Raw genomic sequence first — 17,000 nt, 5'->3', positions numbered from 1 at the left:
CAAATCCTCAGTGCTAATTTACAAGTAGCTTATTAACAGCGGCCTATGGAAGTGCCAAACCTGTAGAATGGAAGAAGCATATTTGGGTCATGGGTTCCTATTAGGGCAAAGTGGTGATACAAACGGTGTGTTGTCACCACTTTCCAAGACTTCATATTCTGGCATACATGTCCAACATCCATGCTTGCATGATGATGCAGCTGGTTCCTGTCATGCAGATAGCAACTATGCAGGGCCCTGATCCAAACTGGGATCAAAGTGGGGCAAAGCTGGTTCCTGTCATGCCATGGACTGGATGCAAATTCCTCTTCCGAGTCTAGGTAAAAAATATTCTCACCAAAGTGCTCAGCACTTTGCTGAGCTCTTTAGCTTAGCTTGGCTTGTGCAGATGCTCTTTGTGTCTAGATGGCTGCTGGTGTTACAACTGGAATAGCTGCAGTTAAAATTCTCTTTGATCATAGAATCATAGAGTTGGAAGAGACTACAAGGGCCATCAAATCCAACCCCCTGCCAAGCAGGAAACACCATCAGAGCACTCCTGACATATGGTTGTCAAGCCTCTGCTTAAAGACCTCCAAAGAAGGAGACTCCACCACACTCCTTGGCAGTAAATTCCACTGTCGAACAGCTCTTGCTGTCAGGAAGTTCTTCCTAATGTTTAGGTGGAATCTTCTTTCTTGTAGTTTGGATCCATTGCTCCGTGTCCGCTTCTCTGCTTCAAGCTGAAGGGCAGCTTGGGCAACTAGATTAGGCAACTAGACTGGGCAACTAGATTGGTGAGCATGGCAGTGACCCAGCTAATGTCCCCAAACAGCTGTGTGCTAAGATGCCAAACCTGAAAAAGTATGGACATTATGATCTCTTTTGTTTTATGTTGAACTTCTTTGCCTGAGGAAGAGTCTGTGGGTGGTCAAAAACTTGATATTTCACATGATTGAAGGCTCTGTTAAAGATATTGAGCAAAATCCCAACAAAGTTAGGGGCACCTTGAACTTGCATATGCAAGCAGTTGATTGTCATCTTAAATCGTATAGATTTCTGTATGACATAGAGCAGCAACCTTTCTTTGGATTGCACCTATTATTTCAACCAATGCTTGACATCTCCATTTCAAGGTAAACAATCTGCTTCTTAGTTATCCTTTCAGCTCTTTACATGAGACCTCCAAGTATAGGGCGGTATATAAATTCAATAAATAATAATAATAATAATTTCCACGAAATAGATGCTGAGAAGCTACGAAAGCAAAATAGTGCTGTGTTAATGTTTCACAAGCATAAAGAGCATCCTAAAAGGACCAGCAGTTTTAGTGCTTGCCATTCCAGCATTCTGATTTTTATTACCTTCGCTTGTCTGAGAAGCATTCTCTTTTCATCAGAGAATATGGAGGAGGCAGTGAGAACAAAAAGTCTCTCACTCCAGATTTAGCAAGGAGATAAGATTGTTGAATCCTTTTCATCCCACACAAAGTGGGAACCAGGTTTTTCAAAGCTGACAGGGAACAATTTGTAAACAAAAATGGAGTGCACTTCAGTGCCTGTATGGGTGCTTTATATAAAACACACTGCTGCTCTGTGGAAATGCCACAGAGCCTTGCTTGCAGCCCCAGTGAATTAGAGAAAGCACCACATTATATCAGGGCCAAACTAGAAAAGATTCATAGTGGGAATGGGAGAAATTCTGTGGAATTTAGGCACCTCAGGTGCATTCATATATGCTCCCCCGAAGTAAGTGTCATTGAAGTCAGTAGGGTTTACTTTTGAGTAGATATGAACAGGCTTGCACTGAATGTTGTCAAGGACAGTTTTGAGAAGTGCGACAATTGCTTGGCCTGATGTGAGCAGCACTAAAATAAACAAGGACCACAGCTTAGATTCTGCCCTCAACAACCAAGGCTTGATTCACACACTTTGTTTTGCTGTATGCACAAACAATCCTAGCTATCCTCAGGTAGGTACACAACCATGTGGAACACCATAGGATAAAGATGAAAGCAACCTGTTTGGAAGAGTTCTCACTGCATTCATTTTATCAATATATTCATTGTGAGGTAAAAGTTGTGAAAAAATGATGCTGCAAATTTTTAGCAGAATTCGGCATGCACTGTGCACATCACTGATGGACCAACATCGATGATGTCATCAAGAAGCTTTCTCTCACATCTCTGCAGCAATTTTGCCCTCAAAAAGAAGTTTGTCTTTATTATTAATAAAGTAACCAATCAATGAATAACCATACATGTGCCTTTTTTTAAAGGGACATGGTATCTGCAGCGTGAAGGAAGGGGCAACACTATAACTGAGCCAGTGTTTGTTTCATACAAATGCTGTCATACAAATTGTGAAGCTAGGAGAAAGTGAAGGTTACAAGGAGCTCCTCTGATTGCACATTATGTTTGAGGGGAAATGTGCAGGCAATGGTTATACTTTGGCTGAGAGACCTCCTGTGAATTATGTTTTCAAGTTGCATTTGTCTTCACACCTAATGTTCAGTATGAGGTTCACAGGGAAAATAAATGTCTGATGTTATCTGATGCCTGGGGAACGCTGATGATCTAAGATCATAGCATCCACTAAGGGCCAACCCCAGCCCCTGGAACAGATTTCCTAGAATTTGTTCTACGCCTGTTCACCACAAGCCCTAAATTCCTCCCCCTTGGTTCCTGCCTGTTTTCCAGTTTCCCCAAAGCTTGGAGCAGGAGAGCTTACATCATGCAAATGATAGAAAAGAAAAATTGAAAACCACTTCTGAGCTCCATGACCCCATTCTGAACGGGGGCCTGACAGCTGTAAAACTCCATGGGAGGGCTGATCACAGATCTCATGGTGTCACATGTGGTTTGTTCCTAATACAGTTGCGTAGAAAGCATGTCAAGTACTCTGATTGCTGCACACAGCACTATATCAGAACTCCCTTGAGTTATGTTAGCAGTATGATCCTCTCATTACAGATGTGCATAGGGGTTGGGGAGAGGCACTGAGGCAGGAAGAATAGAGCTTGATACTACCTTACGGGCAGCTAAGGCAAGAGGCTTGAACGAAGAACCACTCAACTCGCTCTGCACTAGGTCTATTAAATCAGTAGCTGTTCTGAAATGCCACCTTCCCATGTCTGCAAAAGCTTTCCACCAGTAAAGTTGCATTCCGCAAAGAAAAGGCAGAATTGGGGGAGCAGAGTGCAGAACGCAGTTTCTGTCTACAATGCGGTCATGCTTGATTCATTAGACAATCCGACCCATGACATCTTCTCATTCCACTGAAGTTAACTGTTACTCTCTGTACAGCACAACCATCCTGGAAGTGGCTGAGCTATGGCAGCTCCCCACAGCAGCCATAACATGTCTAGTGACAGCAATCACGAGCAAGCATTTAAGGTCTTTCAAGGCCAAGAGTCGCCTCAGTGGTTTCCTCCCTAATCCCTAGATATAATTTCATTGCAAATTGCTGTGTTCTTCCAAGTAAACTTTTGCCCTAAAAGGCAAAATCCCACAAAGGATTCCAGTGATAATTTTGGGAGCAAGCTTTGTACATCTGAGAGCTCATTAGCATTGGAGCCTGTTGGGAGTAACTGAAGAAGACAGACCTGTCTGCTCTGCTGCTGCAGCAGCTCAGCATGTCTTGCTACAGTGAATAATTCACATATGTATTATGTTTCATCTCTGGAACATTTGATGCCCGGTACTCTGTGAATAAATTGAGAGCTCTGGAATCTTGTTCTTTTTCTCTTCACAACATAGCTATTATGTTTAATGAGGCTCTGAAAGCTGGCAAGTGATGTCCAGCTTTGGTGTGGAAATCGGAGGCCAGAGCTCTTTGCCGTGCCCCAGATATCCCCCCTCCACACACAAAAACTGTACTTTGAACTGAAAGCAAATTGACATCCTTGGCTAACTCCTCCATCCAGTGATTTGTGTTGCTGGTCTAGCCAACCTTCACAGTGTGGTTTCTGCCTTACCTAGTGAAATGTAGCATTTAAGCAACACTGTATGTGTGTGTTTACATTATTTTTTTAAAAAACTGAGGACAGTCTCTTCGGTTCAAATGTGTGCCCTCTTCAATGTCTTTCATTCCTCCCCCTCCTGCATCCTTCTTCAGATTAGTGCGGGAGGTGACAGGTGTCAACGTGAACATGCGAGTTGGGATCCACAGCGGGAGAGTTCATTGTGGAGTCTTGGGCCTCAGGAAATGGCAATTTGATGTGTGGTCAAATGATGTCACATTAGCTAATCACATGGAAGCAGGCGGCAAAGCGGGGTAAGAGAGTCCTGCCTTTGAAGTCTACTGTTCTATTTGATTTTGCTCCAGTAACTTCTCTGCAGCCTCACATTAATACATCTACCCTTTAATTATATTCTTGGATATGGGAATTATGGACAAGCAATTCTACCTAGATTCGGGCAAATTACTAACTTTTGATGTTGCGCTCTCTGTACAAAAGGAGAGATGGGAAGTACAGCGTGTCCAAATAAAAACTTTGGATGCCATTTCTTTGCTTCTTCCTGTTCATGTTTGTTACCAAAAAGTGGACTTTAAAATCCTGCTCTGGCCCATAGAAATGGTATAGCACAAATGGTGCAAAACTAACTCCTCTTTCTCTGGGTCAGATCTGCCCATGTAGCAGAATGCCAGACTCAGGAGGTGGTGTATCCTACACAGGGAAAGGATTGCTACAATTATCCAAAACTTTCACACTCCATTGTTCCTTTTTTCACAACAGCTTTCTATACCAGAGACACTAAAACTCAATCTGCAGAGGTTTCCTTTACTGACCAACCATTCCAGCAAATCCTTTAACTGGAGAAATGTTTATGAAATTTAGAGCTGTGCTGAATGTTCACATGCAAACAATGTAACAAAAACAAGTCTGGTTCAATGGTCTTGTTTGGCATGACATACTAAACCAGGGGTTGTCAACCTGGTCCCTACCGCCCACTAGTGGGCGTTTCAGGGTTCTAGGTGGATGGTAGGGGGTTCTACGGCACAAGCTGAATCCTCCTTCCATCGAGCACTGCTGGGCAATAAGGAAATTTTACCGTCAAGAAAGATGCATTAGTGGGCGGTAGGTATAAAAAGGTTGACTACCCCAGCACTAAACCAAATGGTTGCACAGTCTGACTAAAACAATGCAACCATGAGGGTTGGCCACGTTTTGGAGACGCCATGTTTTGCTCTTCCTGAGTCTTATTTGCTGCTGTGTCATGCTAAGTCAAGGATGTTGTGCTTGTTGTGCAAAGCTGGGCCATTGTTTTCTGCTTTCACTTGGAAACGGAACCTAAATAGGCATGCATCCCCTCTTTTTGCAAAGTGTGAAAGTATTAATAAAAAGCACTTGCACACACCATTGCAGCTTAGCCCTAATGAAACTACAAATCATGGTCACCAACAAAGTTGCTCCAATATTTTATTCCAATTTTATTCCATTTAAAATGTTTTTGTTCTGCTTTTATCTCCCAGCTGGAAATTGAAACAGTTAACTACAATACAAGCATCAGTAAAATATGCATGTGCTTGTGTGTATGACTAATAAAACCCCCCACTGTAGCCTCATTAAATTTTCAGTATGTATATGTCCCCTAAAAATTGTTTAAAAAGAGAAGTATCTACCCTTTCCTTGAAAATCTGAAGTCAGGTGAAGGGCCTCTTTGTAAATGAGCCAAGAAGCCTTGACCCTAGCTCTCATAGGGTGTCTCTTTGACCATATCAAAGAGAAGAGGGATAGTTAGGAGTGGCAGTGAACCATTGCCTGTTATTGGTGAGCTGGGGTGGCATAGGTTGAATGGTTGAACAAATAAAATAACAGTTTAGTCAAGGGATACTTATAAGCACAGGAAAACATAGGCATAACGTTTGTTTTTATGTTATTGGCCTCTACGTTAAGCACAAAACTGTGGAACGATTATAGTTGCTGAGTAGGATTTCAGTACAACTTGACCATTCCATTGCATGTAATAGTTTTCTCTTCCAGACTGCTTCTTTCTCAGTTCATTCAATGATTTTAATTATTTGGTTGCCTTTTGTCTTCATCCAAGGCGAATCCACATAACAAAAGCCACACTGAACTACCTGAATGGTGACTATGAAGTGGAGCTTGGTTTTGGAGGAGAACGTAATGCTTACCTCAAAGAACATAGTATTGAGACCTTCCTCATTGTACGATGCAGCCAAAAAAGGGTAAGAGTCAACCAAAAGTTATAATAGGTTAATAGTCCAGCTGTGCCATATAAAAAGGTGGTACCATAGATACATACTCATGACAACCTGCTAAGAGGGAAGTGGAAGAGTCCATGGTGTAAGATGGTTCATACTGAGTTCACGTTGCTCTCACTATTTAGAGGATTAGATGCTCTCCATTCTTTTGAGGAGTTTATACATTCCATTTTTTTGCACAGTTTATTTGCTGCAATAATAATTGTTTTCAATGTGTCCCCTTCTGGTGAAATCACATTTTTTTCCAGCCTGATCTGAATAATATTTTATCAGAAGTACTGTACTACTGATTTCACAAAGATTTATTACTTACCTTAAATCCTAAAATGTGCGTTTAGAATTACAGATTTTGGGTGCTTTCAACTAAGATTTACTCAGAAATTAACAAATGTGACTAAGTAACACCCATTAATTCAGTGGGAGGAATTCAAGATCACACTAAGACAGTTGTTCCATCAGGGCAAACATTTCAGCTTGCCAGACAAAACAATCCCCCCTCTCCCCCCCCCCGGCCATGTGCTGTTCCGGGAGTTTTCCCAGTCTGCCCCCCCCCCCCCGGGCAATTGAGGGGTTCAGGAGTGGGGAAGCCCTGTTTCCTTGCACAAGACTTCTGCTGACTGGACCCATGAGTTGACTTGCACCCAGAAGACCACAGTAATATAACGGGGAAAGTTCTTGTATGAGATAGATTGAGCACATAAACAAATAAGCATGACTCATTTGGAAGGTTTACCTTGTGGATGTCCCTCTTGAATGAATTTACCTATCAAGAACAATGATTATGGCAAGTGGTTTCCCGGTCAGTCATGCTGTATTGACTGCAGATGCTGTGGTTCTATCTGGTTTTTATTTATATTTCTATAGAATTTTTGGTTGATGGAGAAATCTTGTCTCTAGAGTTCAGTACACAAGCTTTTAGATGCAAAAACCTGTATCCGTTTATCTTTTGTCATTCAATTATTTTGCCTTGGTACCATTATTACAATCTAGCTCCCTGGTGAGTCAATCAATGAACATTCTGGTTCCTTGTGATCTCGCTAACAATGTTAAGCACAGAGAAATCAGGTACAACTGTATATGAGATCAAGGCAGGAGGTCTGTTTCCTATGGTTGTTCACTTTCGCCAAGCCCATCTTTGGTTCACTCCTGAACACAAAATGGAGGCTAACAGTGAAAACATTATAACATCACCCTATGTAGAGATCTTTTTATGGGCAAACAAACAAATGTCCTTCAAAGACCTCTCTATAGGCTGTATCTGGATTGTGTCCTACTAAACTTGGGTACAGGTTGCTTGGGGTTTTCTTTCTAAAAATGCAGCAATAATGTAATCGAACAAAAATGTTGAAAGTGATGTTTAGAGCAGAAATAGTTCCATCAACTCCTAGGAGTGCAAGTCAATTGTTTTCCAAGTGGTGTTCTAGAAATCCACCCAGCTGAACAAACAGAATGATTACTGAGATGACTTTCATGTGATCCTAATGCAGCAAGATAATCAGATAATCTTAATATCTCAGACTTTATGAATTTCAGCCAAGTTTGAGTCCAGTTCATATAAATTTACTCTGTTACGATGTTGCTGTTAGAAAAACAAATCAGTCTAGAAAGCACCACTTAGATGAATTAGAATGATGAAGCCTACATTGCTTTGGGCAAAGTAGCTCAGAGGGTGTCATATATGCATGAACATGAACTGAGTGGCATGTCCACAATTTACACAGCAGAATAGAGAGCTTTAATTGAAATGAAGAAGAATGTGGAACAGAAAGAAGCATAATCAGAGACAGAAAGATGTTAATTTTGTCTTTTATCTCAGCTTAGCACAAAGAACAGTCTTCAGAGCTAACAGCAATGCCTCCTTCTGTACCTTTCCCTATCTGAACCCTGCACGCAGTCTTTCCCTATAGTGGAATAAATAGCTTTACATCTGTTCTTTGCTCCGATTTGAGGAATCTCCCGTATGCATAGCTAAAAGAGGCTGATGTTGTTCCATGGTAACACTTAACATTTGAAAGTACAAAAGAGCTAATGACAAGGAACAAAGCGTTTCTAAGACTGCAATCTTGAGTTTCCTTACCATAAGAGGCTTGGATACTTATGAATTGTCCTTGTAAATCATTCAGAGTTTTGGGAGAAACCTTTCCCTTTGTGTAAAGGGGAAAAAACAAACTGTCTGAACATAGCGACCTTTATAAATATTTCAGCATTAAATTAGGGAAGCTCAGATTTTAATCTCAGAAGGTTCTTAAAGTAGATTGTTCTTCAGATACTTAAAAATAAATATGGCACACTCCATTTTGTATCCAGAGCTACAAATCCAGGCAATGACAAAAAATGCTACCAATCATTTCCAGACAAATAATAGTAAGTTGTACCCTGAGCTTCAGGACACTATTAAGAAGACAGATGGCCTCATTTTTAGGAATGGAGCATATATGTTTACAGTTTCAATTTAATATGAGCTGCTAGAAGTTTACTGCATTTTTCAAGAGAATGGTGACTGTGTTTGTCAGCACTCGAAGTGAATGACTTCATTTGCATAAACTTTTTACAATTAGCAGCAAAGTTGGCAGGTTTGCAAAATGTGCTTTATTTAGCACAAGCAGCTTGGCCTGCAGAAGCTGTAGGATTCTCCCCCCTTCCCCCATACTGTGTTTTATCTGGTGGGAACTGCAACACACCTAAGAAAATTTGTGGCCCATTGCAAGAGTTCCTTTTATTGACTTGGAGGGCTATTACATCACTTTGTTATAGCCATAGATAAGTGTTTTCTTTTTATCTGTTCTTAGCTCTACCCCACAGTAGAACTGCCAATAAAAACACCCTCACTGCTACCCCACTACCACCCTGGGCCCTGTGGTTGTAGCTCACAGTAAATTTGGAGAGAGCTCAACCACAAGTCTGAATTCAGACAACATCCTAAATCAAAATGCTAAATCAAACCTTTCCTTAGCTTGCCATGGCATAGCAGCTGCATGCTGTGCTATGGGAGTTCATTGTTCCCCCTAAGGCCAAGGTCTTGCGTAGGGTGGCATGTGGACCAGGCCTTTGTCTAATGTCTTTTAACTGGTGCTAAGAGTTGTGGGCTTGTTTGGTCGGTCCCTCCCCCATTACTGTTATAGACAGAACAATATTAAAACAACACAAACAGAATAAAAAGAATACCCTCCAAAACAGAAATGTGAATTAACAGTGCAATTCTGTTTACTGAGTTGCAGCTTTGGGGCAGGATTCAAACAATGATTCCTGCTAGCAGAAGCCCATGCAAGGACTTCTGCTAGCATAGTTGGACTTTCCCCTTCTGTCCTTCCTCCAAGCCCACAGAATTGGCTGGGGCGGCGAATGCCTGGAAGAACCCCCAGAACAGTGTGGAGGGGGAGGAGAGCAGGGGTTGTTCCGTCTGGCAAGCTGAAAAGCTTGCCCTCACAGAATGATTGCCATTGTGCTAGGTGGAAATTCTCTCTATTTGCTTTAAATAAACAAACGGCTGCACTGGTTTCATTTGATGTCCCAGAATATATCAGATTAGCCTTTACAAGAGAGGTAGCTGTCCTAACTAAGGCATATCAGAATGGGTACTGAGGGAAATATGCTATCCGTGCTCAGCTGGGCTGGTCTTCCATCTGTCTGCACTGTCCCAGCGATGAGACTAAGAGACCCAGTCCACTCTGAATGTTCTCCTGAGCTGGATTGTTATTGGTATTAGAAAGTAAGGCGAGATTAAAAAAAAAAAAATGCTGCTCCATTTTCTCCCACATCCTGCTCCAGTGAAGTTAGGACTGCAGGATGTACTGGCAAACCCTGAAATGAAGAAACCTCTTGAAATAATACAAAGTGTCTTTCCTAAGTGCTCAAAGCATTTAATACACATTGTTCTCAGTAAGGCAGAAATATGATCGTTAGAGAAAGTTCATGATATGACAGCTCTTATCTGTGAATAGGAGGGTTTTATAATGTAATGAAACAGTTTTAAAGAAAGATAAAGGCTTGGTTTTATGGCAGCTTTTTAGATAACTACTAGTTGCAAAACCCCTAGCTGAGCTTTAATAAAATGTACAGACAATGTCATTTGTTCATGCCATGCAATAAATATTTAGCTGCAGATTACTGATTTGCTCTTTCTTCCTTTTTTGGCATCTAATGAGATATATTTTTAAAATCTGTAGATGTAAAATCACTTTCAGCTGGAAGGCAGAAATAGACAGACTAGGAATGTTAAATAAATCATTGTGGCTATTTCTGAAAGGAAAAAGCCAGCTAAATACATAACTAAGTGAGTTCATAGTATTATATTTTTAGAAGCACTTGAACCTCACTTTCGGTCATAATGCAGCATTCTGGCACTAGACATCTGTAGTTGGAGCTCTTCTACATTAAACAGCACTTTTTGGATGCAGAAAATAGAAGGCATGGTTATCATGGGGTTCAATTCTCCTTTGCTGATCTTTCTGTGATTTGCTATTTATGACTTTTTTGTTTAATGCGGCCATGTTCAAATTCTTCTAACGAATTTTAACCCTAAATGACTCAGGCTCCATATACTTGAAATACCACCTCCTTCCCTATAGACCCTTTTGGGTGCTAAGATGAGTGGAGGGTGCTATGTTGGGATGGCGGCCTGGAGAGGCCATTATCCATGACAGTTCCTAAGTTGTGGAGCTCCTTTCCCACACCTTCATCATACAGCTTTCAGCGAGTGCTGAAAATCCACCTCTCCTTTACCACGGCTTTTGACACCTTATTTCTGTAACATTTGCTATTTAAACAAGCTGTTTTTAATATTGTGTGATACTGTGTTTTAATATTAATATAGTGTTTTATTTGTTGTAACCTGCCAGGGGACCATAGGGTGAAGGGAGTGTAATATAGTGAGAACATGAGAAGAATACTTATCACAGCCATCCAGTCTTAAAGATTTTGGTTAATATGCTGGTTGAGGATTATAAAGAAGTTAAGACAGGGTTTAGGATGACATATAGCCACTGAAATGTTTCAAAATTTAATCTCTTTACTATGTTCTTCTTTCTAGAAAGATGAGAAAGCAACAATAGCCAAGATGAATCGTCAGCGCACTAATTCCATTGGCCACAACCCACCACACTGGGGAGTAGATCGCTCCTTTTACAACCATCTTGGCAGCAACCAAGTTTCCAAGGAAATGAAAAGAATGGTAACGCTGTTCAGTTTTATGCAGCATGTGTTGTTGTTGTGTGTGAAGTTTGCATGTGTATATGTAAATATATATTCCTATATTTAGTCTATGGTGGCTGTGGCATTACTATGTTAGGGAGCAATTGAGGTACAAATCAAACCAGATACAACATGCTCTATAAACCCCGAGCTCATAAACAGTAGTTCAAACTTTAAAGAACAACAACAAACAACCCCCAAGTAATACTGTTTCTAAAAAATAGTGTCCTTTACGTAAACTGTGAGGACCAGCCAGAGGGTTGGATTGTATCTCATCAGTATCTGCTGCTGGGCTCAGGACTGACTGAAGGCAGCAGCAGGAAAACTGGTAAAACCCAAGTTGCATCAAACATCTGCTGCTAACACTTAGCCTAGACAAGGCCATTCTTACTACACAATCTGAAAGGTAAAGTAAACTGTGTACTTTACCTTGCATTTTCAGGGGGGGGGGTAGTCTCACAAACAGCACTGTCTAAAAGGGAATGCAGAATGGCTTACTAAACCCCGTTATGTTTCTTGCAAAGCAGTCTACGTTGGGTCTACCCTGTCTAATCTGTTTTTCATTTATTTCTGTGGTTGTTGATCTCCCTCCTCCCCCAGTTAGACTAAGCAAGGGTTTCTCACACAATGATGATGAGGCAGAAGATGAAATGCAGAGCTCTTCCAGATGACCTGTTGATTGAGCATTCATCTTGATTTGCTTGGACAAATCTTAGGGAGAGGTTAGACTATGTCTGGTCTTTATTGAAAATTCATTCTTATTAGTTTGCAAGGCAGTTATTTGAAAATGAGCATTCATACTGATTTGTTTGTGTAGCAGTCATACTTCCCATTAATCATTCATTCATCCCTGTCATTTTCCTAACCATGAGAAGTCCACTTTAAAAGTGGGTTTGTTGCATCAGGGCAACTTTAATCCAGTTTAATTGTGCAAACCTAATTTTCCAGTATGTGCTTGAATCCTTTTGGCAAAATACCGGCAGTCTGGAGGCAGCCTCAGCACAGAACAACAATTAAAGGGAAAGTTTCACATTAAAGAATAAGGAGTACTTTCACCAACAGCCCAAAGTTCAGTGTTAAAACTCAAAAATGTACTGTGAAAGTGGCTTGTGGGCTTGACTACTGGGGAAAACACAGTACTTGCTTCAGCTGTATAATCTGCTGGTCAGACATGAAGCAGGAGCCCCTCACCCATCTTCAATAGAGGTATTATTACTTAGCTGGGCAATGAGTTTAGGAGCCTAAGGACTGCCAAGAGTGGCACTGTCATTCAAAGCTCAGCCCAGCCCCTTTTAGAAATGAGAGACACCACATTCCTGCGTGTAACCCACCACTAGATAAGAACATAAGAAGAGCCTACTGGATCAGGCTAATGACCCAACTAGTCTAGCATCCTGTTGCCATGGTGGCCTACCAGATGCCTGTGGGAAACAGAATATTCAGCAGAATTGACTTGAACTCTATGAGTTCTTCTTAGTGTGTCCTGTGGATGGTCCATAAACCCTTCCCCATTAGGTTGGAGGAGTCAAACAGATATGGAACTTGTTCTTTTGTTTGCCACAGAACACCAGGTGTTTCTAAGGTACAGTGTCCAAAACCAGCTTAAAGTGCGGTCCCATGAATATTTACTTGGAAGTGACAACACTGTTGTTCAGTAGGACTTACTCACAAGTAATTGGACCCAATTTTGACTGGATAAGTTGCCATTATGGGACGCGGGTGGCGCTGTGGTCTAAACCACTGAGCCTAGAGCTTGCTGATCGGAAGGTTGGCAGTTCGAATCCCCGCAGCGTGGTGAGCACCCATTGTTCAGTTCCAGTTCCTGCCAACCTAGCAGTTTGAAAGCACATCAAAGTGCAAGTAGATAAATAGGTACCGCTCCGGCAGGAAGGTAAACGGCATTTCTGTGCGCTGTTCTGGTTTTGCCAGAAGTGGCTTAGTCATGCTGGCCACATGACCTGGAAAAACTGTCTGTGGACAAACGTCGGCTCCCTCGGCCAGTAAAGCAAGATGAGCGCCGCAACCCCAGTGTCGTTTGCAACTGGACTTAACTGTCAGGGGTCCTTTACCTTTACCGTTAAGTTGCCATTATAGGAAGTAAGTAAGTAAGTAAGTAAGTAAGTAAGTGGTGGTAGAGTGTATGTGTTTGTGTGTGTGTTGCAGTATCTAATCAAGACAGGAGCAAGCTGCTTTCTTAGAAGATTTATTGTTGTTGTTGTTGTTTAGTCGTTTAGTCGTGTCCGACTCTTCGTGACAACAAAGGTCCGTATAGTTAAAGCCATGGTTTTCCCAGTAGTGATGTATGGAAGTGAGAGCTGGACCATAAAGAAGGCTGATCGCCGAAGAATTGATGCTTTTGAATTATGGTGCTGGAGGAGACTCTTGAGAGTCCCATGGACAGCAAGAAGATCAAACGTATCCATTCTTAAGGAAATCAACCCTGAGTGTTCACTGGAAGGACAGATCATGAAGCTGAGGCTCCAATACTTTGGCCACCTCATGAGAAGAGAAAACTCCCTGGAAAAGACCCTGATGCTGGGAAAGATGGAGGGCACAAGGAGAAGGGGACGACAGAGGATGAGATGGTTGGACAGTGTTCTCGAAGCTACCAGCATGAGTCTGACCAAACTGAGGGCGGCAGTGGAAGACAGGAGTGCCTGGCATGCTCTGGTCCATGGGGTCACGAAGAGTCGGACACGACTAAACGACTAAACAAGAAGATTTATATACTATATTTATTCATAGTTTAGTGCTGAGCAGCTTGAATACCCTCTTGGTAGTCATATTGGGAAATTCACTGGGCATATCTTAGCTGCAAAATAGACACTTGCATTCTCTTTACATGTTATTTACATGTTTTGCTCTCATGTTACATTATGATAGATTTATGGAAATTATTGACATAAAAATGTAACATTAGAAACAACATTAGAGCAACTCGCAACCAAATTTCTTGCAACACCCTGGTTTAGAGGATGTAGGCTTATAATTCTGCATCCATCAGGAAGACAAACAAGATAATAAATCCTCAAATTACTTACTGCATAGTAGTACTATTGAAAATAAGTAGGCTTATTAACAGAAATGTACCCTGAGGAAAACAAAATATTGAAAATATTGAAAAAGCAATATCAGATTCACCAGTGCTTTTTTTTCTAGAAAAAGAGCTTTTTTTAGGGGGATCACTCCAACACCAGCAGTGGTACAAAGAGTTGCTGGAACACACCAAAAAGGTGAAGGAGCTCTGTTCTGATGAGTTCCAGCTGGGGAAAAAAGCACTGAGATTCACTTCTATTTTAGTATTCTTATTATCATACCCACTTGTTTCACATAATGTTCTTTCAAATACCTGTCCCTGAAGTTTCACATATTAACTGTGAATTAACAGAAGGCTTTACCCAATAAATCTATTTCCTTTTTTAAATAATGGTACTTTCAAAGATAAAGATACATCTGCATTGCACACTGACTAGAACATGTCTCATATTAAAACCAACTGCACAGCATGTAGGGGAATGCAAATTATGTAATTAACTTCATCCAGGTATGCAATCCTTCATATCCAAATTAAGAGCATGCTTTTGAACCTGCATCTCTTTCAGAATATGGCATGAGACATAATTACCTGTAATGCTGATTCTGTTTAAAATAAAATGGAAAAAGCAGAGATTTCTACTGGCTGTAATTGAGTTGATCATATAGCACTGTATGTTTTTGCAAACATATTGCTATGAGTAATTGTACATTCAGTATTATGCAGTTTAACCAGCTTGGATATATTTGGTAATATGGCTTAAAAATGAATGTTGCTGGTGTTTTTCCCCTCCTTTCTTATTATTTTGCTTTTATGCTCATGCTTTTCATATGCAGTTTTGTCAAGTAGGAGTAGCATAATATCAGTGCAGCTGCAGCCTTTGTTCACATAAAACCTCTCTTGGCTTTTTGGTCATGCAAACTCACAAAGCATGATGTGATTAAGAGATTCTAATCAAGCTAGCATGTAATTATAATTAGATGTTTCTTTCAGTTGGCGTTAGAAGGGTGCTTGCATCATCCTATTCATAGGAAAAGGGTAGTTGTGCCAAGAGGTGTTGTGCATCATGTTGTTAATTAGCGTTTGCTATGTCTGGCTGGTGATTCAGAGGGAAAACATTATTATTTATTGTAATATCAAACTGTGATTTTTTAAAAAAACATACCCTCCACTTTGTGCACTGTATGAGTAGAAGACATCTTGAAACGTGAAGATGGCACAACTTTTCTCTCTTTAACTTATTTGCGAATGGATATTTTGTGGGAGTTGCATGTTTCTGCATCATAGCATTAGGTTTGGAGAATCTGACACACAAATAACATGCGTGATTTGTGTTTCTTACAGTGAAAAATGTGGGGATTTTTGTACTGATTATGGGCTCAGCGTTGTGCTAACATTGTACTGATACAAAGAAGAGTTTATTTGTTTCCTTTGGCTGACAGCATTTCAAATATGCATGTTGTGACTAGTAATTGTGCAAGCTGGAGGGAGTATGATAGGCTGGAGAAAAGGTTAAAAAAATTAAGGATGATATCATTCTCCCCCTATTTTAGTGATTTTCAAATATAACAAAACTAAAAGCAACAGCAATTACATTATTTCCCAACCCATCCTTCTCCCAGAAGTATAGAGATAGTGTTAAATTAAAATTAAAATCCAAGACTTAAAGTGATGCCTATAACAAGAATGAATCAAACAAATGTATCATTCAACAATGTCCCATGACAAGCTGGTAGAGGGTAGCCATGTGCAATAGATTGTGCATATTTGATAAAATCAAAGTTAATTTAATAGATGCAGCTGTTATCCTTGGTATCCATATTAATTTCCCTTGCCTACTGTTTTAAAATACTTTTTTTCTTGTTTTTAAAGCATCAAAAAAGCTTGGAAAGTGTGTTTACCAGAGATGATACTGGAATGAGAATGCACATTGCAGGGAACAATGCTTCTATTATTCCACCTTCAACTCTCTGAAAAAATTATCTCTGTTTACAGCCATTGTTGTCTTTCTTTGTAGAATATCATTTTTTTCTTAACTGTTCTCTCTTTGCTCTTGGAATAGTGAAGACCTGTGTTTTATGATTAATTTGCTTCTTGATAGCTCCACTCACTACAAACCTGCAAATCTCTTTGCCCCACTCCTACTTCCCCCAAAAAACCTATGCCAAAGCTGGTACTGTTTCATGTTACAAAACCCAAGTTAGGAGTAATCAAACTTTTCTTGATTATGCTTCCATGCAATTGTTCAATGCACTAGAAAAACCAATAATATCCATCACAGAAAATTACATACCAAATAAGTCATAAAACAGAAGTTCCTTAGCCTACAGTGCAAAGCAAACATTGCTAAAGTAGCAGTTTATCACACTGGGTTAAATAAAAGAGTCTGAGGTCATGAACATGTCCCATCTGCAGGTATATGAGTAAAATAACTTGCTCAGCACTCTCAGTGCTGTTTTCCAACACAGTGGTTATGTTTGGGCACAGTGTCACGTCATAAACCATGGTAAAACATATTAGTTCACACACAGTTCTAACCCTTTCCCAATGGAACCACCTTGTGGGGCTCC

At 40.6% G+C, this 17,000-nt stretch overlaps 1 protein-coding gene across 6 annotated transcripts in view; it reads left to right on the top strand.

The window, feature by feature from the left end:
* Positions 1–17,000, top strand: part of ADCY5 (adenylate cyclase 5) — a 184,855-nt gene that overhangs the window by 128,191 nt on the left and 39,664 nt on the right. For all 6 annotated transcript variants that reach the window (XR_014158736.1, XR_014158737.1, XR_014158738.1 and 3 more), the window contains 3 exons: positions 4,095–4,253; positions 6,029–6,170; positions 11,236–11,376. Coding sequence is in view for 3 of the 6 variants with exons in the window: in XM_081870719.1 (XP_081726845.1) it covers positions 4,095–4,253; positions 6,029–6,170; positions 11,236–11,376 (442 nt within the window). In the remaining 3 variants the exon portion in view is untranslated. The remainder of the gene's footprint in view (positions 1–4,094; positions 4,254–6,028; positions 6,171–11,235; positions 11,377–17,000) is intronic.

Source organism: Podarcis erhardii (genome assembly GCF_964252035.2).
Source record: "Podarcis erhardii genome assembly, chromosome: 1".
Lineage (NCBI taxonomy): Eukaryota > Metazoa > Chordata > Lepidosauria > Squamata > Lacertidae > Podarcis > Podarcis erhardii.
The sequence above is the reverse complement of the archived record's forward strand: the minus strand, read 5'-3'. Positions and strand labels throughout refer to the sequence as shown.